Source organism: Trichomonas vaginalis, chromosome I (assembly GCF_026262505.1).
Source record: "Trichomonas vaginalis G3 chromosome I, whole genome shotgun sequence".
NCBI lineage: Eukaryota > Parabasalia > Trichomonadida > Trichomonadidae > Trichomonas > Trichomonas vaginalis.
In genome coordinates, this window is record NC_067203.1 from 5,164,607 (window position 1) to 5,189,641 (window position 25,035).

General features: G+C 32.3%; 15 protein-coding genes and 2 pseudogenes across 17 annotated transcripts, besides 2 other annotated features; 9 read left to right on the forward strand and 8 right to left on the reverse strand.

Moving 5' to 3' along the window:
* Positions 1-51: 51 nt before the first annotated feature.
* TVAGG3_0932590 (uncharacterized protein) lies at positions 52-904 on the reverse strand (the record flags this gene model as incomplete). The annotated part of the gene is made up of 1 exon (XM_051252651.1): positions 52-904. A coding segment is annotated over one exon (853 nt), but the record flags the coding sequence as incomplete, so codon positions are not given.
* A 41-nt stretch (positions 905-945) lies between these two features.
* TVAGG3_0932600 (phage tail repeat-like family) lies at positions 946-1,530 on the reverse strand (the record flags this gene model as incomplete). The annotated part of the gene is made up of 1 exon (XM_051252652.1): positions 946-1,530. One exon carries the CDS (start codon positions 1,528-1,530, stop codon positions 946-948), a length of 585 nt encoding a protein of 194 aa, XP_051078226.1.
* Positions 1,531-1,549: 19 nt separating this feature from the next.
* On the reverse strand, positions 1,550-1,714 carry TVAGG3_0932610 (uncharacterized protein; the record flags this gene model as incomplete). Its single annotated transcript, XM_001292205.1, has 1 exon — positions 1,550-1,714. One exon carries the CDS (start codon positions 1,712-1,714, stop codon positions 1,550-1,552), a length of 165 nt encoding a protein of 54 aa, XP_001292206.1.
* Positions 1,715-1,885: 171 nt separating this feature from the next.
* Positions 1,886-17,397: a mobile genetic element.
* Positions 2,910-3,242, reverse strand: TVAGG3_0932630 (protein of unknown function, DUF4107 family; the record flags this gene model as incomplete). Its single annotated transcript, XM_051252653.1, has 1 exon — positions 2,910-3,242. A coding segment is annotated over one exon (333 nt), but the record flags the coding sequence as incomplete, so codon positions are not given.
* TVAGG3_0932640 (uncharacterized protein) lies at positions 3,778-4,348 on the reverse strand (the record flags this gene model as incomplete). Its single annotated transcript, XM_051252654.1, has 1 exon — positions 3,778-4,348. A coding segment is annotated over one exon (571 nt), but the record flags the coding sequence as incomplete, so codon positions are not given.
* On the forward strand, positions 4,398-5,186 carry TVAGG3_0932650 (protein of unknown function, DUF4106 family; the record flags this gene model as incomplete). The annotated part of the gene is made up of 1 exon (XM_051252655.1): positions 4,398-5,186. One exon carries the CDS (start codon positions 4,398-4,400, stop codon positions 5,184-5,186), a length of 789 nt encoding a protein of 262 aa, XP_051078229.1.
* TVAGG3_0932660 (uncharacterized protein) lies at positions 5,247-5,648 on the reverse strand (the record flags this gene model as incomplete). The annotated part of the gene is made up of 1 exon (XM_051252656.1): positions 5,247-5,648. One exon carries the CDS (start codon positions 5,646-5,648, stop codon positions 5,247-5,249), a length of 402 nt encoding a protein of 133 aa, XP_051078230.1.
* On the forward strand, positions 5,679-6,286 carry TVAGG3_0932670 (annotated as a pseudogene). Its single transcript has one exon. A coding segment is annotated over exon 1 (608 nt).
* Positions 6,540-6,965, reverse strand: TVAGG3_0932680 (uncharacterized protein; the record flags this gene model as incomplete). Its single annotated transcript, XM_051252657.1, has 1 exon — positions 6,540-6,965. One exon carries the CDS (start codon positions 6,963-6,965, stop codon positions 6,540-6,542), a length of 426 nt encoding a protein of 141 aa, XP_051078231.1.
* Positions 7,334-8,235, forward strand: TVAGG3_0932690 (organellar and viral DNA polymerase type B; the record flags this gene model as incomplete). The annotated part of the gene is made up of 1 exon (XM_051252658.1): positions 7,334-8,235. A coding segment is annotated over one exon (902 nt), but the record flags the coding sequence as incomplete, so codon positions are not given.
* TVAGG3_0932700 (integrase core domain containing protein family) lies at positions 10,368-10,841 on the forward strand (the record flags this gene model as incomplete). The annotated part of the gene is made up of 1 exon (XM_051252659.1): positions 10,368-10,841. A coding segment is annotated over one exon (474 nt), but the record flags the coding sequence as incomplete, so codon positions are not given.
* Positions 10,902-11,264, forward strand: TVAGG3_0932710 (integrase core domain containing protein family; the record flags this gene model as incomplete). The annotated part of the gene is made up of 1 exon (XM_051252660.1): positions 10,902-11,264. A coding segment is annotated over one exon (363 nt), but the record flags the coding sequence as incomplete, so codon positions are not given.
* On the forward strand, positions 11,569-12,180 carry TVAGG3_0932720 (organellar and viral DNA polymerase type B; the record flags this gene model as incomplete). The annotated part of the gene is made up of 1 exon (XM_001291318.2): positions 11,569-12,180. The coding sequence occupies one exon, from the start codon at positions 11,569-11,571 to the stop codon at positions 12,178-12,180; it is 612 nt and encodes a 203-aa protein (XP_001291319.1).
* Positions 12,268-12,798, forward strand: TVAGG3_0932730 (KilA, N-terminal/APSES-type HTH, DNA-binding family; the record flags this gene model as incomplete). The annotated part of the gene is made up of 1 exon (XM_001296674.1): positions 12,268-12,798. One exon carries the CDS (start codon positions 12,268-12,270, stop codon positions 12,796-12,798), a length of 531 nt encoding a protein of 176 aa, XP_001296675.1.
* Positions 12,461-12,721: a mobile genetic element.
* On the forward strand, positions 12,889-13,047 carry TVAGG3_0932750 (uncharacterized protein; the record flags this gene model as incomplete). The annotated part of the gene is made up of 1 exon (XM_051252661.1): positions 12,889-13,047. The coding sequence occupies one exon, from the start codon at positions 12,889-12,891 to the stop codon at positions 13,045-13,047; it is 159 nt and encodes a 52-aa protein (XP_051078235.1).
* Positions 13,276-13,749, reverse strand: TVAGG3_0932760 (uncharacterized protein; the record flags this gene model as incomplete). The annotated part of the gene is made up of 1 exon (XM_051252662.1): positions 13,276-13,749. One exon carries the CDS (start codon positions 13,747-13,749, stop codon positions 13,276-13,278), a length of 474 nt encoding a protein of 157 aa, XP_051078236.1.
* TVAGG3_0932770 lies at positions 14,580-16,175 on the forward strand (annotated as a pseudogene). The gene has a single exon. A coding segment is annotated over exon 1 (1,596 nt).
* Positions 17,398-25,035: the final 7,638 nt, after the last annotated feature.

Sequence of the window (25,035 nt, forward strand, 5' to 3'; positions counted from 1 at the left end):
ACGGTGCAATTTTTGCCAATTGACCTCTGAGAATGTACCTTGTCTTCACACATGACTCAAGATACTTCATCTTCTCATCTGTAACAAGACCAGAGTTCCTGAGACATGTAAGAATGCAAGGTTCGTTGACAATTGTTTCAATTGAATTGTAAATTCCATACCTTGTCAAGTCAATGTCAGACTTATTTATGAACGGGAAGTATCCAGCATGTTGTCTGACTGCTTGAGAGTTAGGTTGGTACCATTCGAACTTGACACTTGCAATTCTTTCAATTGCATTCAAAATGTCTGAGTCGGAGTCAACCATTTGTTCTCTCTTTGTAGTCTTGAAAGCGTCAAGAAGTTTTGCGGCTGTTTGTTCATTGCCATGTGCATAGTAAATGTGACCATCCAAATCTGTTATGGTCAATCTGAGATTGTGTCCTTTCTTATTTCCGTCTTGAATTGCAGCAAGTACTCCCATGAAGCCTTCTTTGTTCTTTCCTTCGTCAAAGTCTACTGTAAAGGTTCGACCAGATGTAATTTGACTTCTAACTTCACGATACTTTTCATATGCATATCTTGTTCTTTCCATGGGAGCATGTGCGTCTTCACCTTTTCCTTTTTTCCTTCTCAAAGGATGCAATTGTTCGTCATGTTTCCAGTAGAATCTGGCAAAGCCGTCGTGTCCTTCAACTTGAGGTTCACTAACATCGAAAGGCATGTCCATAAGACGTTCTTCTTCTAACCTCTCTAGTCTGTTTGGATAATTGGCACGTGCTGTTTCCAAATCTAATTCGTAGGTCAGACCAGCCAGTTTGTCATAGACTTTTATGGGTCTTCCTTTCTTATATTTAAACTTCTTCGAAACTCTCCAACCATATCTTTGCAACTCTGCTTTTATTCTAGCAGACTTTCTGTCCATTCTATATGGGGGCATTTTTATAAAAATAAATTTTTTTTTCTTTACTTTACATAACCGCCTGCTGCCATAAGTCTTTGACGCCAACCCATACCAGCTAATGAAGGTTGACTTGGTTTAGTTTGGAAACTAAACTTTGGTTTTGGTTTATCTTCAGTTTTTGGTTTCTCTTCTTCTATCGGTTTTTCGTCACTTTTCGGTTCCTCTGACTTTACTTCACTTGCAGGAACAGTTGTGTCGTCAACATCTTCATAAATATCATATGCCATTTGTTTTTGTTTTCCTTTCAACTTTTTGTGTTTGTTGTAAAGTTTAGAATATTTCGACTCTAAGTCAATGAGATGTTCTATAATGAACTGTTGGTCAGTGAAGTAAACTTTTCCATCTGTTGTCTCGAAAGCTCCTTCAGACTTCAATATTTTATTTGTGAGAGTCTGTTTCTTTTTTGAGATACTAGCCGTTCCATTTCTATGAAAAGTGACTTTATAGTTAGGGTTTGTATTTCCAGACCTGGCACTTTCTATTATTGAATTTTTCTCTTCATCTGTAAGTTCTTTGACAGGTTTTGACAATGGTTCTGAACTTTTTGTTTGTGGTGTCAAATCTACCGTTTCAACTTCTTCGGTCATTTCATCTCAGTAAAAAATTTTAGTTTGGTTTGTTTTCAACTGGTTGTTGTTGTGGAGGTGGAATGGTTCCTTTAATAATATCATTCAGTTTCACATGCTGAGCCTGACTATATGGTATCGGTTTAAATGCTGGAAGCCGACAAATACATCTTGAACTCATTTGTCTCAATGCTGCATTGTTCATTTCATCCTAGTTAAAAACCTTACATTTCCCAAGTTTGAGGTGGTTGCGGTTGGTTATTGTTTACCCATTGTTGTGCATGGTTATATCCTCTGTTAAAGAATCTTTCACCTTGGTCCATATAGTGTCCTGCTTGGTTATAGTAGTCATTTGCTTTGTTATAATAGTTTCCTGAGTTAGTATCTCTAAGTCGTGTACTGAGGCACTGCGCGCCTCCGTACACCACTTAGCGGTTTTGACACTTTACGAAACCAGTAACGTATATTTTACAACACATCTATAACACCAACTTAACCTTAAATATTTACAAAACCATCTGACACATAAACGACTTCACTAACGACTTCACTACCGTCCTCACTAAATAAAAAATAACCTTATTTTTATTTTTTTAAATTTTTTATTTCATTACAAAGACATGTCCGACTACATTTACTATGACTCTTTCCCAGAACGTTTCCGTGAACTATTCAAAACTCAAGTAAAACTGAGAAACATGCATTTTAACAAAGACAGACCCATTGACGATGAAAGAAACCCTGAATATATTACAATCCCTTATGACGCAAAGTTCATTGCATACATTCCTTATGGTCGTAGAGAGAACGAAAACTATTTCAACAATGACGAAAAATTATTTCTGGAGCGATGAAGAAAATTGCCTTATCTACATAAATGCATACTTAAATAAAGCTACATATTGTACAAAAGAAGGTTGGACTGGATTTGAGCTCTACATATACGACGACGATGGAAACAGACGTTGTGTATACCCATACGATAATATGTACCATTGTTTTCATCAAGCATTAAACGAATACATAGTCAGTAAGGGTCTCATTCCTGTTGAGTAGATATGCTTTATTTTTGTTCCCACATTTATATAAAAATAAATTAAAAATATGATATCACCACCCCACACGTATGAAAACATAGCCAAAAATAAATTTAGGTGAAGTGGTGAATCTCACCTCTTTTTTCAACCTCTTTTCACCCTGTTGAATTCATTGCTTTATAACTCTCTTCCTTGGTTTCTTTTTAGTTGCTTTCTTCACGTCTGTCTCCAACTTGACTGTCTTTCTTCTTCGTCCGTAATGATACCAGTTACTTCCACCAGTCAATGGGTCAAATGGTCTTTCGTAAGGGTTTCCATACATTCCATAAGGCCGTATGGATAAACTACTGGTGGAGAAGAAACATTTTCTTTAGTTCCATCGAATCTATTTAAATGCATTGTTTCACCTTTCATCTGGTCATTAAAGTCTTTTGCGTGTTTTGCAAACTCATCGTCCTTTCCTAAAGCATTTTCTGACTCAGTCGCAACCAAATTGGATGCTTTATTTATGAGCCCTATTTTATTTAATCTTAACTTCTTTGCAACCCAGCCTCCAATCTTCCCTTTATTTGCATCTAATGTCTTCGAAACCCTTCCTCCACTCATTTTATTTACTGCGTCATAAGCTCCAAGTGCTTTTGCTCCAAATGCTAATGCTTTTGTTCCCATTGCGCCTAAAGCTGCCCAAGCTACCATTTACACCATATTAAAATCATCTCTCTTCAATATTATCTCATAAAAGTTCTCGTTACTGGAGAAAGTCAATGAAACATAAGCGTTCTCACGGGCTTCGCCCTCACCGCTTTGCGGTCTATCTAACTTCTTTCTTATATCATCTATACGCTTCAAAATGTCTGAACAATTGCTAACATCTTCTACAACAGTTATTTCATCATGAATGACCTTCAAGAACAAGCTCATTTAATATGCAATTAAAATCATCTCAATAATGAGTCCATCCTTTCCGTCTTTGGTAGCACAACATCTTTCATTGAAGAAGGTTCGACAAGTCTTATGTTAAACTTACTGACAAAGTTTGTTATACTATAATGCTTCGGCGGCGAATACATGTAGTTTGAAAGACATAATATAGATTCTTCAGCAAATTCACTTATACTGGATTTTATAACAATGTTCTCACGAGACCAAATACCACCAATTGACAATCTTGTAAGCAATCCTGCTGAACCTTCTACTGTAAACGTCGATGGTAACATTCCACGAAGGTCATCTATTGACATCTTTGAGTCACTGAATTTAAATATTTTCTTAAAGCAATCGTCATTATCTAACCATGCAATAGCTTTGAAGTTTTCATTCGAATATACATCTGCTTCATTAAATGTAAAACCTGACTTCTTTGCAGAGATGACTTTAAAATCTATTGAGTTTGTTTCAAAATTATATGCTATGGTAACTTCTGAAGGTAATGGATGCCCTTCCGCAGTCAGTTGTTCTCTCACTACCGTTTGAAGCTTTGTATTAAAAACTTTCATGTCATCTCCTGTATCTAAGTTCACATACACAGCAACAGGGAAACTATCTTGCTTCTTTGTTTCATCATTATATCTCAAAACATTAAAGTTCTTCAATAATATTGTTCTTCCTGCTGGAATACTTCGAACCTGTCTGATTTCAATAGCTTTCTCACCTCCTACATACTCTACCCAGTGTCTTGGATATTCATAAGTATACTGACTTTCTTGAATTTTGGTTGGTTTCATCATAACATGTTCATAGTATATCTTTATACTCTTGTCAGTTAGACTCGGTGCTATGTTCTGAATATTTCTGACTTGCATTTTTAATGGAGATAAAATGAAGCATTTAATACATGACGTAGATGAAGACATGAATGAAAGCAGTGAAAAGCTCAACAGTTCTCTCATTCTTCCTTTCAGTAAGGACTATGAGTTCTGTTCAAATGGCGTTTATTTCTATTGTGGAAAGATGGGGTCAGGAAAGACATTCAACCTCATTCGTCATATACTCATAACAGAACGTTTAGGAAATGACGCATATTATGACCAAATCATTATATCAGCAACTTCAGACTCTATGGACTCAACAGCGAAAACATTTATGTCAAAAGTTCAAGCCTCTGTCGTTAAAGTTCCAGACAGTGAACTCATTGAATTTCTTCAACGTTACATTCGACGTAAGAGGAAATATTATGCCATCGTTGAATTTATACAGTCAGGAATGCAAAAGACTTCTGAGGAGATGGAAAGAATTATTGACAAACACCACTTACGTCAATACTCAGGAGTTTACGATATGAAACGACTTACAAACTACATTCTATCAAAACTTTCAAAATACCCCTTCAAAAAGTATCCTTCAAACACTCTGCTCGTTTGTGACGACTTTGCCGGAAAAGGTTTAGTGTCAAAACCAGACTCACCATTAGCTAACATCATTACTAAAGTCAGACATTACCATTTAACTGTAGCAATACTTATGCAAACATGGAGGTTTTTAGCTTTAAACATAAAACGTCTCATAACTGACTTCGTTATCTTTCAAGGTTTCTCACGCTATGATATTGAACTCATTTGGAAACAGTCAGGTATAACATTACCTTTTGAAGAAATTTGGGAAGCATATAAGTCTCTCATCTCTCCTCGTTCATGTACATAACCGAAATATGACTAATACCATTAAAGTCAAAAATATTCCATGGGAACGACCAACATTGTTTTAAAGTTTAACCTTCAATTGACTGATGGTAAACAAATTCCATGCATCTCTGTCGCCATTTCTGTTAATATTTTTGCTGTCATTCATATCATCCACTTCCCCATCCGTTAGCTTTTGAGGATATGCGTTAGAATAGCTGTTCTTAAATGAAGGCTTTTCACCTTTGAGAGCATAAACTCTATAACTTTCTGCATACTTTATGTTTGAACCTCCTGAGCCATCATTGACATAAATTTTTATAGGCTTCCACCCTTTGTTCATGTTCCTGCTTCTTCCCTTAGCTCTTTTGTTCAGTAGTTCTACATCTTTATACACAGCACCTGTCTCAGTGAATTCAACAATATTTTCATTCGTTAGCTTTACATTCAAACCCTTGTCGAGTATATTGTTCATTTCATACATATAAAAGGTTTTTATTCTATATGAAATGAGAAGCAAATCCATCTTAGCTGGTGCCGTTAATGTTCCAATTGAACCAACATCAAATGTTGACTCACGAACGACAAACAATATTGTCATAAAGAACTATAGTTCGGAGTGTTTGAAAGAAAAAGAACCAGAACTTAAGTCGGTGAATTTAAACACAGCTTCAAACGCTAACGCTACATCAGATGTTAAGTTAGAGTATCCACCACTGGACCAAATTCTTTCAAGAGAAGCCAACGACAACCTTACACAAATGTTCAAACAAATCCTTCAGATAACGTAGACCATTACCTTCTTCAGTTATACCAAACAATTTTACTCAAAGACGATAAGAAGCTTTTGACAAATCTTATAAGCAAGAACCAAATAATTCTAACAAAGGAGGACCTTGAAAATGTTATCTCACGAATAACAGGGAAACAATGTGTCATTGACTATCTCGACCCTGAAATCGAATGCTGTGGTCAAACTCCACTATTCATGAAAATAGGTAACATCCGCATCATTGAAACACCAGGAACTACAGGAGTTGAGTTTAAGTATAAATATTCGAATGAATATACAAAACTTCTACTGAATATAAACTTTGCTTGAAATATGTTTTAGTAAATTAAAGCAGTCAGGACCTTCGGTCTTGGCGCTTTGCGCCGTCAGTCAAAAAATTTCAAGTTAGCAATTTGTAATATCTATCCAAAACTTCTTCAACAGTATCGAACTCATCTTCATAATGCAAACCTAATCTTATTGACTTGGTGCAGTTTTCACTAACACAATATTTTTCTGTTCTCTTGACTGACATAACTAACTCATTTGTTTCATCAAACAGCAACAACCAAAGTTCATGACATAATACATAACATTCATACTTTATATTTTTAGCTCTGAGTTCTCTTGTAAGCTGTTGCATTTAATATTTTCTAAAAAGTCAACTTCAACAGTCATTCGCACTGGTGCCTTCAGTTCTACAGGCTCTCCTTGAAAGTCAACAAGTCTGAATTGCATGTCTTTCAAATTATGAGGACTAATGCGAACCCATTTACCTAAATGAGTTGCTATGACAGGAACGTTTGGAATGAACATTGAATTGACTGCATAACAGAAAGACTTATATTCTACTGAACCTTTACTATTAACTCCTGAAATACCTGTGACATTAGCTATTTTAGACTCAATGTACAAACAATTGCCATAACATACGTATGGAACAGATTTCATCTCAATCGTTTTGTCAACACTTTTCAAAGGAAATGACATATGGTATGCACCCAGAAGCAATTGAACTCTATGACTCATTCATGGTATCTTAAACTCCTTCGCATAACTGAACTTCAAAACTCCTACAATAAGTTTAACATTCATTAAGTTTTCTTCGTTATCCTTGTTTATTGTAGTATTTATGAGAGCATTTAACACTCCAGCTAATGTTTCCATCTTATATTCTACATTATTGTGAAATCTTATTTCGTGCTTCTTTCCATCTATTTCAATCTCCATGAAATCTGTTTCATCTGTTATAACGAATGAAGCGATAGTATTGAAGTCAACCATTCTGAATGCAAGCGCCTCATTCTGTAGACCTAAGTTTGTTTGTAGCTTTACTGTCCCGTATTCGTTTGGGTCTGTACTTTGCAAATAGAACAACATTTTATTCTCATTAAAATATGAGTATAGCTGCATATGCGTATGAAGCTGACAGAGCTAAACGTTTATATTTTGGTCAATACTCTCTCACACTTACTGACAAATATATTGTTATCACTGATGGAAATACTGAGAAATACATAACATGGAAGGACTATGAAAAGTTTGACCCTATTTTAACTCCATGTACTATGCCGTTTATAAAGGACGGTGAAATTATTGAAAAAGATAATACAACCGTATATAGGTCTGTTTATGAAGCATTAGAATATATGTTGAATCATAATCCCGAAAGATTTGATCCAAGCACTACGTCATGTACTATGCCGTTTATAAAGGACGGTGAAATCGTAAGAGTTCCGGATTCAACGGTTTATACAGCTGTTCAAAACAGTTTACAAAACATTTTAGCGAATATCTTTAATTCAGAAACTACAGAAATAAAATTACCGTATATAACAGATGCTAAAGAAATTAAATCAAAAACAACAACATTATTTGCATCACTTAATGATTTAATGACTTATATCATTAATACTCCCCAGCCGACTACAGCATTTGATCCAAACTCAACGGTTTGCAGTGTACCTTTCATAAATGACAGTTCATTAATTACTTTAAGGGATTCGACAGTAAATGAATCATTAAAGGCTTCATTAATGAAAATCATTGATTTTAACTCATTCATGAATACATATAATTCATTCATTAATGTTTCATACACTTCTAAAGAAGGTGAGCCAAAAACTATTGATAAAGCGGTGTATGAAATAAAAGCATCAATGACGAAATTGAATTCGTTAACTTTTGACGGTGATAGTTCCGTTAACGGCATGACATCGGGGAAAACGATTTTAACGAAAGAATATTTAAAATCTCATGTTAGTGAGTTCGTTGAAATTGAAAAAGAAGGCGGAATTAAGTTCGATCCACTGAGTTTCATTTTCAACTTAGCGAATGCGGGTATTAGTTTCGCTGAATGGACAACTATACAGAGTGAAATAAACGCAATATGGACGTTTTTGGGGTCAAAAGCTGGAATGGATGAGCTTGTAAATGCTGCAAGAACATTAAGTGAAACGGGAAATTTTGTAGATGGTTTTAAAAGACTTGTTTCAAATGTTTTGACAAACACAAAGAAATTATTTAGATATACCGTACATAACGGACGGATTTTCGAACAGATAGCAACAAACCCCCCGGTTATGGCTGCGTTGATGATGGTTAGAGACATAAAACCACGTAGCGGTGAAGCCCATGAACAACAGGATACGGGTCGGGTTATTCGAGACATTAAAAACGTGTATCCTGAAGTTATTGATTTATTTAGAGGTGTTAATGATTCGATTTCAAATCATTCTATAACCCTCGATGAAGAGAATAAATTAACAGATTATATATTCGTCATTATTGCAGAATTAATGAAGAGAATAAATGAAAAAGGAATTGGTGATATCATTAATGTCAGCAATGTAATAATGAAAAGAAATTTTGACTCATTATTTACAAAACCGAAAACAGAATATAGTCTTTATGACGTAATTACCGAATTAATGAAAAAGATTAATGATAATAAGAGTTCTGGCGGAAGGTTTGAATTAGAAGTGAATGATGTTAATGAGAAATTAGCCGAAAAAGCAGACAAAAATGAGCTTTTAGCTCTGAGTGATAGAGTCAAGAACCATGTTCATTATATAACTTCAGATGAACAGATTATAACGGATTATCATGGATATTTAACACGGGATGAAGAAGTGAAGACGGAAGACCCTAATGAAAGAAGATATAAATACATTCGTGCTAAAGGTTATGACATAAGCTGTACTGTACATTATGACACGGGTAAAGCGCTAGAAGCATTTAGTTATAACGGTGAAATTTATGCCTCTACTTTCAATGTTAACGGTGTATTAGTTGAACCAAAATTTACGTTGAGAGTTAAGGCAAAAATAACGTTTGAAGATGCTATTAAAAGTAAAGCTGACAAAGATGAACTTGAAGCAATGAACAAAGTTTTGAAATCTCATAAACACAACATCTCCGATATAAATGAACTTCAAACTACATTAGACAGTAAAGCCGACAAGAACCATACACATAAATCCTTCACTACTGTTAGAGCAGACGACATAATACTGAACTATACCCTCGGTTCAAGTGCACCTTCAGAGAATCCGAGTACAAGCGTAAAAGATACACTAAACAATTTAGATAACAGTTGCAGGAATATCGAAGATCATGCCAGAAACTTTGAAGCATATGAACTACCAACAATGTTAGATAAGAAAGCCGACAAAACTTATGTAGATGAAAATTATGCAAAGAAGTCGGAAGTAAATGCTGCGCTTAATGGAAAAGCCGACAAGAACCATACACATGAAGAATTTCAAACAATCAAGATTAAAGAAATTAAGGCATGCATCGAAATAGTAACAAAAACAGGAAGAAACGGTGCAACTGTACAAGAACAAAGAATTTATCCTCCTACTTTTCCTAATGGTTTAATAACAAACAATATAAATATTGTAGAAGGCAATAAAGCTATAAACGTTAAACATGAACTTCTAACAATGAAGGCCCAGATTCTTCAAACCATATATCCTGTTGGTTCTATTTATACGTCAATGAACTCAACAAATCCAGCAACAGTTTTAGGTTTTGGTACGTGGAAGCAGATTGTAGATAAATTCTTATACTGTGCTAACTATTCAAAGCAAACAGGAGGTTCGAAGAAAATTAAAGAAGCAAACTTACCTGCGCATACTCATACAGGAACGACAAACTTTTCTGGCGACCATAGCCACTCATTAAGAGACCACCCATTATACAACTCAGACTATAAAGCTGGCAATGACGTTTTATCTCCATCCTATAACAATTCAGCAAAAAAGATTTTTCGACCAACTGAACCAGGAGGAAATCATGTCCATACTTTCACAACAAATCCAACAGGTTCGGGTGCAGATTATATGCCGCCATTTGTGACTATATTCGCATGATACCGCGTTCAATGAACGCGCTTGAGCCTAGAATAAAATCTTTAACTTTACATAAATGAGCTTGAAAGAAGTATTCGAACAACATCCATGGAGGTCATTTAAGAAGTTCAATGAAGCTGCAAAGAGTTGGGGATTTACTAACAGAGCTGAAGTGAAAAGGTTCTTTGACAAAAATGTTGTACATCAAACAAAAATAAACCCTTACGACTACTTTTTACCAATTTACTCCAACGCTCCTGACGCATACCAATTTGACACTCTCGTTCAAAGCAGAAAAGGAGGACATAAACCATTCCTCATCTTCATTAATGTTAACACTCGTAAAGCATATGCATATCCAATGAGGAATAAAGGAACTCATGAAGTTTTAAGAGTTTTGCAGACGTTCGTGGCAGAACATCATCCCACTTCATTAACTTCAGACCAAGACGGTGCATACCTCAGCAATGAAATCACAGATTTTCTCATTAAGCATAACATAACTCACTACACTACTGAAGACCATAACCATAACATACTCGGCATCATAAACCGCTTCATAAGGACTCTCAGAGATTTAAATCAAGAGCGAGACTTTACCGAAGAAACAATGAAACATTTTCTCGAAGTATATAATTCCTCAACACACTCTACAACAGGACATACACCAAATTCAATGACACAACAACAAGAAGAAAAGTATATACAAAAGAAACGAAGTCAAACACAAAATATCAGAAATTCAACACAATTTACCCTCATTCCTGGTACAAAAGTTCGTGTAGTTCTTGACGACAAACCGTTGACAAAGAAACGTTTAAGGTTAAGTAGAAACTATTATATCGTAGACTCTACGCAAGGTAATGGATATCTTATAAAAGCTGCTGACGACTCTATTGCGTTTTACCCTCGTCATAAATTAGTCGAAAGTAGTAATGGCAAACTTGCTGAAACCATTGACGAAGCAAAGCGAGGAGTGGTTATTGAAATACTTGGCTACAACATAAACGATGCCACTTATAAAGTAAGATATGAAGGAGGCATTGAAGATGTTATACCATCTAAGAACTTGAGAGAGTCAAAGCCAACACATCTGGGACCATTAGAGCGGGAGTACTGGAAAGATAAAAATAAGCCAGAAGAAGAATAAGAAAATTCTTCTAAACTTTTTCATTTTGTTGCTGAAAAATGACCAAATTTCATGAATTTTCATAAAAGATAAAAATAAAGTTAGTTTTATTTTTATTTATTTTTTTATCTCATATGTAAAGACAGTAATGTCAAACATTGAGTTTGAAACAGTTAGAAAGATTGACAATGACACCAAAGTGGTTAGAATTGGTGATTTAAACGTAAGATACTGTAAGAAATACAACAAATATTCTTTGTCAGACATTATAACACCATCTGGAAAGAAAACAAAGGACTGGGTTAGAATTGCTTCTACTCAGAAAATTTTGACAAGAAATCCTGAGCTTATGATATCAGTAAGATTCTATGGAACTACAGCATATCTCATTGACAAAAGTCTTATACCAATAATTCTTCTATGGATTGACCCTGTTGTTGGATATAACTTCATAACTTATGGTTCATTCGATACGGAACGCTGCAGTGAAGGCTTACTTTACATCGTTCAGAAACCGAAGGACTTCAATACAAAGAGATATAAGATAGGAAGAACATATAATATAACTCAAAGATATGACAGTACAGTCAATAGAGTCAAGGTTGTGTTCGTTAATGATATGAGAGCTGCAGAAACAGAACTACTTGAAAAGTTTGAGAAAATGTATGGTGCTCCCATGAAAGGTAAAGAAACGTTTGAAGTAGATGAGATAGATAAAGCTATAAAATTATTTGACGAAGTTGCTGAAAAATACATGTAAAGCGTTTATTTTTGGTCTTTTGTGAAAGTCAGAAAATAACACTAATTTTTCCTAACAAAATTTTTTATCTTGTATGTAAAGACAGTAATGTCAACATCAGAGAACACAACATCAGTTATAGTCCATGAAGCCATTAATGAAGAATATGAATACATACAGTATAACAAACAATTGAGACTCATTCGTTCAGTCAAAGACGATATGTACCAAATGCAGAGTATTTTGACAGTATGTTTTGCTCCAGAGAATAAAACACCAAATGAATGGTTTGAATTAAATAGCACTCATGAACTCCTCAGTGAGTTTGAACATGTAGAACTTAAAAAGATGTACCAAGACAGACAAAACTTACCATCACATCTAAAAGGTATATATGTTCATAAGTTCCTAGTTAGTTCAATAGCAATGTGGGCTTCACCTCGTTATGCAATCTACATACTTATGCTATTTGACGAACTTTGTACAAAGCAGAGAGAAGATATGATGAAAGAAGACAAAAGCATACAGAAAAGAATACCACGTTCGGTACCAAAAGGAAAGGAGAAGAGCTATAAGTATATGATTTACACTGAAGAGATGGAGAAAGAAGATGATAAAGATATGGTTATGTTACATTGAGTCAGAAGAAACAACAAGAGCTTTTATGACCTCGCTAAAATATATAAATCTGACAGAAACTGGTTCTTTCGTGAAAACTTACCGATTTCAATGACTCCGAATGAGCAAATAAAGGAAATTGTCAAAAATACTCTTCCTCAACCACACTATGACATCAAAGGTTGCACAATACTTACATTCAAAGAAGACTTAACATTACTGAAGGAAAAAATAACAGAATATTTCGACAACTTCAAAGAGGAAGAATGAAAAAAAATCTCGTCGGGTGCCACGTTAGGACCATAGTGGAGAAAACCATGATAAAAAACAAAACCCTTCGTCATTATTTTGTTTTTACCATTTAATTGTTTCCATAAACGCTCCATGTCGAACATAATTGACGAAGAGAGAATCGTCTGATCGTCAAGTTTATTTTGTTTTTACCATTTAATTGTTGTAAAATATCCATATGAAGACTAATCAAAAATATATTTTTGCTTAAATAGCTTCAGGGTCAATTTCTTCAACCATTTCACTTCCTTCGTCAATGTCAATAGAAGCTTCTTCAACCTTTGGTAAGAATTTCTGTATAACATCTTTGTTCGTTATTGTCTTCAGAGATGAAGGATAATATTTCACAACTACTTCACCCTTCTTATATTCTTTCTGTTCGGAAAGATTCATAGCAATACTGAAGAAGTCAACGTTAGAGTTCTTTATGACAGTATAATGAGTATCTTTGACATTCACGAAGAAACTCTTTTGTTTCAAAACTACTGCTAACTCTTGTGAAGTATAACGTTTGCGGTCAATGACGATAGCTAATGGTCTGACATACTGACCAAACTTAGATTCTTTCACAAACTTCTTGTTAAAGATAACATTAACATTTGAAGCATTATTGAACTCATTCTTGATGGCAGTAGCGAGAGCATTGTATGAAAAGAACTTGCAATCTTGCATGTGTTTCATTAAAATAAAAATATTAAATTATTTTGAAAAATAACTAAAAAAAATCTAATCTAATTTTTTCAAAAATATTTTTTTATTTCCTACTAAAGATGTATCAGAAGTTGTCTAAGTTAGAACACTCGGAAATAAAACAACTTCTTACAGAAGCTAATATAGATGTTGCAAAGCATTACGCAACAAACAAAAAAGCACTCGCTGACATCCTCAATGACTATAATGGTGCAATAAGTTATGATAGAATTCATGAGTTCATAAAGCCGCAACGCGGCGAGGACGAAGTCCATGCAAGAGCATTTCCTTTAAATGACGTTGCTATTGACTTATATCATAGACGTTCAGTACCTCATGAAGTAAGAAGAGAAATGTTTGACATAACAAATGCAAACGTTGGTGAAACAAGAAGAAGAGACGACACACTGAAACAACAGAGAAGAGAGATGTTTAAAAGTGCTATTGAACAAGTTCTCAAAGCTAATGATGTCATTCGTTCCATTGACGACAAACCAAAAGAAGGTGAGAGATGGTTAAAGAAAGATGAAGAGAATAGGAAGAGGAATGTGAAGACAGGCAATAGACTCATTGACTTTAACATCGAAGCTTTAGATGAACCAAACAGAGACTACTTACACAAACATTTCGGTAAGGTTTTCATGAGACTCATAGAGAAGATTAAAATAAACTCCCAACAAAGATGGATGGTATGTTATAAACTTGGTGGAAAGTATGAATGTTCTACGTTAAACCTCAATAATATTGGAACATTACTACATCAGCTCTTGAAGGAGAACTTTATATCAGAGATAGAAGCAAATGCTGCAGGTATTGTTGAAATGCACTATGACTTCTTCTTGACAACATAAAGAATCTTACCGAAATAAAGATGTATGATTTAACAGAATATGAAGGCTTAACGATGTCAGATGTAAAGAAAGGCAAACCAAAAAAGAGACCATATAGAGATGAAAGCACACTGACAAATGACCAGAAAGCCATTTTGGAAGCTCTTAAGCAAACAGGAAACCAGCACTTATAGAAAGCTTTTGGAAAGATAATGGTGAAAAGAAGTTTTATAAGAAGAGAAGCGGTCAGTTCTGGAAGTATCTTTGCACATTACCTATAAATCTTGAACGCTACCAAATCTTCAATGAACTGAACAAAAGAACTGCAACACTTATGACAGAAGACAATTGTTTCGTTTATGCTTGCATTCAGGCTGGAGTAGATGAAGAAACTATTGACCACATGAGAGAAGTCATTCGTGTTAGAGACTTTCCCCAAAGTAAAGTACAAGAAATTTCTGACGCAACAGGTATAGCATTTAATGTTGGTTACTTCAATGACTCAAGACATAATGAAATAAAGAGATACATACCAAAAGAATGTGAAACTGTTAGAACTATTGACTTACTTCTTGTTGAAGACCACTACATGCTAAATGAAAGATTACCAATGACAACATATTTCATTCGCAACTATATAGAAATCTTGAAGGAGTGTGGTGGAATGAACATTGAGAAACAGATGAAGATTTATACAAAGAGAGAGAACAAATATATTATTCGTTATGATAGAACAACACCGTTATGGGATGTTATGAAAACATTGTGGGAGTGCAAATATTTCGAACCTATTTCTTATGGAGAACTTTTCACATATACGACTGACTTATATAAACAGAACCTTGCACCATTTAAAGATTTGACATATGCTCCAAAGTATTGTGTACAACTGAAGAAGAGAGCAGAGTCAAAAGAAGTAAATAAAAATAAGTGCAAGTTCATTCCTGAGCACGTTTTCTTTGCTGACTTTGAGTGTAGCACTGATGGAGTTCATAAAGCTTTTAACATCTGTTATGACGGTGAAGATGGTTCAGTGAGTGAAAGCATTTGGGGTCAGAACTGTGCAACAGAATTTTTGAAACGACTTCCTGACAAGAGTTTAATATATTTCCATAACCTCAGTTATGATATAAACATCATCTTAAGACACATGACAGAAGTGAAAGGAACTCCCATCATTAAAGGTTCACGAACCATGCAGATAACTGGCTTATATAAAGGAAGGGCAATTATTATAAAAGACTCTTACAGTGTTATAAATAAGAAGCTTAAACTATTTCCTGAAATGTTTCATTTGCAGTGTGGTGAAAAGGAAGTATTTCCGTATCAATATTATTCAAGCTCTTTATTAGCAAATGACAACAGAACTGGTGTCATTTCTGAAGCGTGTAAGTTTATCCAGGATGCGGATACGTTCATGAAAAACATAGATTCCATCAAAGGTTGCAGAATAGATGAAAACCACTTCGACTTAGAAAAGTTAGCACATTTTATTGCAAACAAGATGTAAGAATTTTAAGAGAAGGTTTGTTAAGTTCCGCAATGACATATTGAACGAGTTTGATTTAAACGTATATGACTACGTTAGTATTTGTTCAATTGCTAACAAATTGTTTGAGAACAGAGTATACTTCCCGAATGGAAATCTTTATGACCTCTCAAATAAACCAAGAGAATTTATTTCGAGATGCATTCAAGGTGGAAGATGTATGCTGTCAGATAACATGAAACAAAAGAGCGAAAAGAAACTCATTGCTGACTTCGACGCTGTTTCATTATATCCATCAGCTATAGCAAGACTTTACTTTAGAAGGTATTCCAAAGGTTATGAAGAAAGAAATGTTAAGCACAGAGTATCTCATGAGACATTTATTCGATGACGACCAAAAGGAACCCATTGGTGAAAAGTTTATGTCTGGCTTCTTTGTTCTCATTAAGATAACAGAGATTGGATACATAGACACTTTCCTTTAATAGTTTGTGACCCTGAACTAAATCCAGACTTAACGTTCCCAGAAGTTCAAACACTTGCTGTTTAATGTATGTTGACCATATAACATTACAAGACCTCATAAAATATCAAGGTGTCAAATGTGTGTGAAGATACTATTACGATGGAAACAGAGATATTAGAATAAGAGATGAAGTAAAGAAGTTGTTTGAGTTAAGGTTAAAGTATAAGAAGAAGGAAATCCTTTGCAAGAAAATATAAAGCTCATTTCTGAACAGTATTTATGGCAAACTATTCTATCTCCTATTGAGTCAAAAATAACCATAGTAAATGACAAAGATGCTATAAGATATGCCATCAGAAACTACAACCATATAGTGAAGTTCGAAGGTTTGGATGGTTCAGATAAAACTATTTTCAAGCTAACGAAAAGCATTTGCAGACACTTTAACTTTTGTCCACTTGGTGTTAATATCTTATCTATGTCGAAGAGAATAATGTGTGAAGTATTCTGTACTGCTGAAGATATGGGACTTCAAATATTTTACCAGGACTGTGATAGCATGCATATTTTCAATGAAGACATACCAAAGCTTGCAGCAGAGTTTAAGAAGAGATACGGTCGCAAACTTATAGGAAAGAACCTTGGTCAATTTCATTCTGACTTCGCAGAAATAACACCTGGAAAACAAAGTTTAGCATACAAGTCAATATTTTGTGGAAAGAAGACCTACATAGACTTACTCACGAATGATTTAAATGAAGTTGCATTCCATGCACGTTGCAAAGGTGTCAAACAAGACGTCCTTGCTTTAACAGCAAATGAAATGTTTCCTGAAGCTATACAATGCTATTACACAATGACTATGGCCTTATGATTATGTCATTCTCTAATGGTATTGGACTATTGCAACTCCCATGGCTTCCTTATTACGAAACATTGTCCAAAATTCGACCAAAAACATTTGGATTTTATTGGTGCTTGTATTGGCTTTCTACATCAATATCTTCAGTCATATTCACTAAGATGAACTTGTATAATTTATCTTTTGTTTGGCTAGCTTTCATATGTTTGATAATTATATTTTTCTCAGTTTATCTAACGCTCTTCAAATATAACACGTGTAATACAATTCTATAATCATTATTATTTACTTTATGTTTGTATTTTGAAATAAACCTAAAATTTTACACATAATTTTATCGAATATTTTTGCATTGATATTGTATTTTTTGAATTTTCATCAAAACTTATCAGATTGACATCATTTTATCTTTACAGACAATTATGTCTATATGTATTTAATTATCATGATTTTTTCCCTATTTACAACATTTTCAATATTGAATTTTCTGACAACTCAATTTTTTTTAAATGGCAGCAATGTCTGTAAGGGTGTTATCTTCTGAAAATTCAGATACAAAAGAAGTAAAAACTCATGTCCAATATTTTCTTAGATTTGGAAATAAGAAATTGAAACTTATCATTTATTTATTATCTGCGATTTCAATTGGTTCTTCAATAGTTGGATATTGCCGATTTTCAAATAACTCACACGTCATAGCTTATCATGCAATACCGTTTTTCGCAGCTGCTCTGTCTTCTATCATTACAATCATAATGAAGTTTGATTTAGAAGATGAATCGATGTTATTTTCAAAATAGAGAGTTATTATTATTTGTAGTTAACATAGTTTTTATCATTTCAACATTGTTTGTTGGACATTCTAATAATATAATAGTCATTCTAATATTTCGATTTATCCAAGGTATTTGCATCGGATTTTTATCATTTATCACATCTATTATGATTTCGGAAGTTCAGAAAGAATACTTCAAGTATTATATTCTTTCATTCGGTTTTGGTCTTTGCCTTGGTAACATATTTCTATCCAAATGGCCAATTCTTTCACTCTCATCATCTATTCTCCAAGCATCTCTTATTTTGATATGCAAACCAAATAAAAAATCAAATGTTAAAATTCTAATCCAACTTATGAATTAAAAATGATTTTAGCTAGTATAAGCATGAATTTAGTCGAATCATTTCCTGGAAATATAATAATAATTGTTTCAAACAAAATAGAATCTAATTTAAAAGCATTCTACTATAGTATAACATTTGGTATTTCATTTGCATTTGGTATGTTTATATTCAACAAAATTCAGGGAACAAGAGATGAAGATGATTGTACTATATTATTTTATAATTATATTTCATATTTATGCCGTTTTATTGCATTTCTTTTAATTATACATAATGTTAGAGGTTCACTATATCTTATATATTTTTGTTATGGTATTGGAACATTCACTTTTCCATGGTTGCATTACTTTACCCAAAAATATGATGGACCGGGCTATTTGTTAATATGGGGTTGCTTTTGGTTTTCAAATTTTATCAGTTCATTAATATATATGTGTACTAGCAATTACACATTGTCAATCATTGGTATTTCAATAACAGGTTCTATTCTCATCTGTGGAATTGTTAAAGTATTAATTCACATTTCGAAAACAAGTATATGTAGTAAAATATCTTGTGATAATACATTAATCTGGAGCATTTTATTAGGTTTCGGAGGAATTCTAATTGGAACTATTATCGCCCCAGGACATTATCACAATTAATGATCCGTATGGGTTATGGGGTAAGTTCAGTTCATATCCTTCATTCTTTGCTTTTATTGGAGCATTTATTGCATTTATAAATTTATGCATTGATTGTATTACCGATACTAGAGTTTTGGTGACGATTGGAAATGCAATGTATATTCTATCTACAGTTTTAATGAATTTACAAGGAGTTTCTATGATTGTCTTCAAATATTTTCAATCAGTTGCAATCGGATTTGTATCCATTTTATTCCCACTAATGATGGCAAAAATGCCGAAAAAATATTTCTATTATTCAATACATTTTTATTTACTAATGATACCTGCAGGAATGCTCGTTGTATCTTATACAAAGGAATTATATACACGCTTCATTCATATATTACCAATAACGTATATCATTTTAGTATGGCTATCAACTTTATGGGAGTATAGGTGCCATAATATTGACATAGGTAATTGTTCACCTTATGATTTTCTTGTTTCACTTAGTGGTTCATTTATTAAGGGATTCCCATGCAATTCTTTATGTGTTTATCATTATAACGAGTATGTAAAATATAATGCAATGATTCGTTTAATTTTTGGGTTTTTATTCCAAATTCTGCATTGTATTATCTTTTTTGTGATAAGCCCCAATTTTGCTCGTTTTTATGATGCATTAACCGCCATGTATATTACTGGAATATTAATTTGGATGATTACAATTTTTGTGGCATACTCTTTGGAAGATAATGATTATGCGCATTTTATTTTAATTGCTTGCAATAGTTTTGGCGTTATGCAGGCTCCATGTTTAACTGCAGCCCTAACTAATGCGCCAGGCAATGTGATTAATCATTTTCTTTTTTTTGGTTTGAAGTACTATTTCTTCTTTATTATACTATTATTTTCCTTCTATCTCCATCTTTTTGATTTTACCCGAAATAGTTGTTGTTTGCATTTTAGTTATTATTTTAGGATGTTGCATTTAAAGCAAAAAGAATTGTACAAAGTTTATACTTATTAATAACATTATAACAAGTTTTTATGCTAATTTTCCTATGATATGAATTTTTTAGAATAATTATATCATTAAATAGAAATAAATAATAACAACAAACTTTAAAATTGAAACTATATGCAATTTAATTAAATATGTAACATATTAATCATTAGTTTTGAGTTAATCCAATTTAAATTTCTAATTACAACATTTTCAATTGAATTTTTTTATTCTTATTTTTTGATTGCAAACTAGTGTTTAAATTAGGAAATGACATCCAAACTAAGCGCTTTGGAACACACACAATCAAAGAAAAATGGTATCAACTCTAATAACAATGATAAGAAAGAAAAAAATACTAATCAATTTTCTAATTTTAACAAAACTCAAAATATAGAAAAATTTATAAATGGATGTGAAACAATAGAATCAAACAATGAATTATGCCAAGAAATAAAAGCATCTCCATTGAAAGTTCAAGTTCCAAATTTGAATTTAATAAATTACATTCAAGCAAGCAAAATCGTTTAGAACTGAATGAAAAATTTATAGAAAATGATGTAGGAATATCTAATATGGCTGATAAAAATATTAAAACCGGAAGAATATCGGACATTAGAAATTCAAAAGAGTTCAAATTTTCTGATTTAGTTTATAAAGATTCATTCAACAATCAATATCATGATCAAGTAAATGCGACAGGTATTGGATTCCATTTACTGTGTTTATTGATAGTAAGTGGTGGAATGACACTCTCAGGAACAATGGTTCCAGTTTCGCCTTTCGATTTTAATTCAACAAATAATATTCTGTTTTACGTTTTGCCAATGATATTCGCATCTCTTAGTTCATTTATTTCGATCTTTTTCAAAGAAATATTTAATAGCGAAAAGAGATTATTTATGACAATCATTAACATTATTTTTGTTATTCTTACAGTTTGTCTCCACTTATCAACGAAAATCATTCCGTTATACTTGACTATTCGAACATTTCAAGGAATTATTGTTGGTTTAATGTCATTTATTTATCCAATCACACTTAAGCAAGTTTGCACGAAGAAGCTTTATAAGACATATTTTGTTGCTTTCTTTCTTTTCTTTTGTATTGGTCTTTTTGTTTTTCGAAGTATTGGAGCACATTGGATTAAACTTATTTGTATTGTTCCTTTCATGCAAAGTTTATTGATCTGGATTTTAGAATACGAAAAATACATTCACATCAATTCTTCAAGCATCGAATTCTTTTATAGTGAATTATTATTCAACCCTATTGATTCGTTTGGGGAATATTTTGCTCAATCTTTCATCGGATCTTTTGCATTTTGGAATTACATCAATCGATATAATGAAAACATTTTACCCTCAGGAAAACTTGTGATCTTTCTTTTTTTATCAATTTTAATATATTCGTTTATTCTGTTTCTATTGAAAAATATATCATATACCTATGCAAGACATATTTATTATTCTTGTTTATTTCTTTCTTTATTGGGTTATAAGTTTTGTTTATCATTCAATGAAACAATCGGCTTATATTACCTAGTAGTTTTGAATAGTTCATTAATATTCATCTTTTGTTTAGATAATTACATTATTATTAACCGTAATGATTCATTCCGATTATCAATTTCATGGTTCTTATTTTGGCTTTCAAATGCATTTTCAGCATTAATATATCTAAAAACAAAACAATTTACGTGGTATATTATCGGAGTAAGTATATTAGTGATTTATTTTTTATTCAAAATTTCATTTTGCATAATAATGTACGTAAAAGAAAAAATTAATGAAGGAAGAGTTGATTCAAACAATTTTTCTATAAGAAATAAGTCATTGAAACTTATCATTTATTTATTATCTGCGATTTCAATTGGTTCTTCAATAGTTGGATATTGCCGATTTTCAAATAACTCACACGTCATAGCTTATCATGCAATACCGTTTTTCGCAGCTGCTCTGTCTTCTATCATTACAATCATAATGAAGTTTGATTTAGAAGATGAATCGATGTTATTTTTCAAAAATAGAGAGTTATTATTATTTGTAGTTAACATAGTTTTTATCATTTCAACATTGTTTGTTGGACATTCTAATAATATAATAGTCATTCTAATATTTCGATTTATCCAAGGTATTTGCATCGGATTTTTATCATTTATCACATCTATTATGATTTCGGAAGTTCAGAAAGAATACTTCAAGTATTATATTCTTTCATTCGGTTTTGGTCTTTGCCTTGGTAACATATTTCTATCCAAATGGCCAATTCTTTCACTCTCATCATCTATTCTCCAAGCATCTCTTATTTTGATATGCAAACCAAATAAAAAATCAAATGTTAAAAATTCTAATCCAACTTATGAATTAAAAATGATTTTAGCTAGTATAAGCATGAATTTAGTCGAATCATTTCCTGGAAATATAATAATAATTGTTTCAAACAAAATAGAATCTAATTTAAAAGCATTCTACTATAGTATAACATTTGGTATTTCATTTGCATTTGGTATGTTTATATTCAACAAAATTCAGGGAACAAGAGATGAAGATGATTGTACTATATTATTTTATAATTATATTTCATATTTATGCCGTTTTATTGCATTTCTTTTAATTATACATAATGTTAGAGGTTCACTATATTTATATATTTTTGTTATGGTATTGGAACATTCACTTTTCCATGGTTGCATTACTTTACCCAAAAATATGATGGACCGGGCTATTTGTTAATATGGGGTTGCTTTTGGTTTTCAAATTTTATCAGTTCATTAATATATATGTGTACTAGCAATTACACATTGTCAATCATTGGTATTTCAATAACAGGTTCTATTCTCATCTGTGGAATTGTTAAAGTATTAATTCACATTTCGAAAACAAGTATATGTAGTAAAATATCTTGTGATAATACATTAATCTGGAGCATTTTATTAGGTTTCGGAGGAATTCTAATTGGAACTATTATCGCCCCAGGACATTATGAAAGCACAATTAATGATCCGTATGGGTTATGGGGTAAGTTCAGTTCATATCCTTCATTCTTTGCTTTTATTGGAGCATTTATTGCATTTATAAATTTATGCATTGATTGTATTACCGATACTAGAGTTTTGGTGACGATTGGAAATGCAATGTATATTCTATCTACAGTTTTAATGAATTTACAAGGAGTTTCTATGATTGTCTTCAAATATTTTCAATCAGTTGCAATCGGATTTGTATCCATTTTATTCCCACTAATGATGGCAAAATGCCGAAAAAATATTTCTATTATTCAACATTTTTATTTACTAATGATACCTGCAGGAATGCTCGTTGTATCTTATACAAAGGAATTATATACACGCTTCATTCATATATTACCAATAACGTATATCATTTTAGTATGGCTATCAACTTTATGGGAGTATAGGTGCCATAATATTGACATAGGTAATTGTTCACCTTATGATTTTCTTGTTTCACTTAGTGGTTCATTTATTAAGGGATTCCCATGCAATTCTTTATGTGTTTATCATTATAACGAGTATGTAAAATATAATGCAATGATTCGTTTAATTTTTGGGTTTTTATTCCAAATTCTGCATTGTATTATCTTTTTTGTGATAAGCCCCAATTTTGCTCGTTTTTATGATGCATTAACCGCCATGTATATTACTGGAATATTAATTTGGATGATTACAATTTTTGTGGCATACTCTTTGGAAGATAATGATTATGCGCATTTTATTTTAATTGCTTGCAATAGTTTTGGCGTTATGCAGGCTCCATGTTTAACTGCAGCCCTAACTAATGCGCCAGGCAATGTGATTAATCATTTTCTTTTTATTTGGTTTTGAAGTACTATTTCTTCTTTATTATACTATTATTTTCCTTCTATCTCCATCTTTTTGATTTTACCCGAAATAGTTGTTGTTTGCATTTTAGTTATTATTTTAGGATGTTGCATTTAAAGCAAAAAGAATTGTACAAAGTTTATACTTATTAATAACATTATAACAAGTTTTTATGCTAATTTTCCTATGATATGAATTTTTTAGAATATTATATCATTAAATAGAAATAAATAATAACAACAAACTTTAAAATTGAAACTATATGCAATTTAATTAAATATGTAACATATTAATCATTAGTTTTGAGTTAATCCAATTTAAATTTCTAATTACAACATTTTCAATTGAATTTTTTTATTCTTATTTTTTGATTGCAAACTAGTGTTTAAATTAGGAAATGACATCCAAACTAAGCGCTTTGGAACACACACAATCAAAGAAAAATGGTATCAACTCTAATAACAATGATAAGAAAGAAAAAAATACTAATCAATTTTCTAATTTTAACAAAACTCAAAATATAGAAAAATTTATAAATGGATGTGAAACAATAGAATCAAACAATGAATTATGCCAAGAAATAAAAAGCATCTCCATTGAAAGTTCAAGTTCCAAATTTGAATTTAATAAATTACATTCAAGCAAGCAAAATCGTTTAGAACTGAATGAAAAATTTATAGAAAATGATGTAGGAATATCTAATATGGCTGATAAAAATATTAAAACCGGAAGAATATCGGACATTAGAAATTCAAAAGAGTTCAAATTTTCTGATTTAGTTTATAAAGATTCATTCAACAATCAATATCATGATCAAGTAAATGCGACAGGTATTGGATTCCATTTACTGTGTTTATTGATAGTAAGTGGTGGAATGACACTCTCAGGAACAATGGTTCCAGTTTCGCCTTTCGATTTTAATTCAACAAATAATATTCTGTTTTACGTTTTGCCAATGATATTCGCATCTCTTAGTTCATTTATTTCGATCTTTTTCAAAGAAATATTTAATAGCGAAAAGAGATTATTTATGACAATCATTAACATTATTTT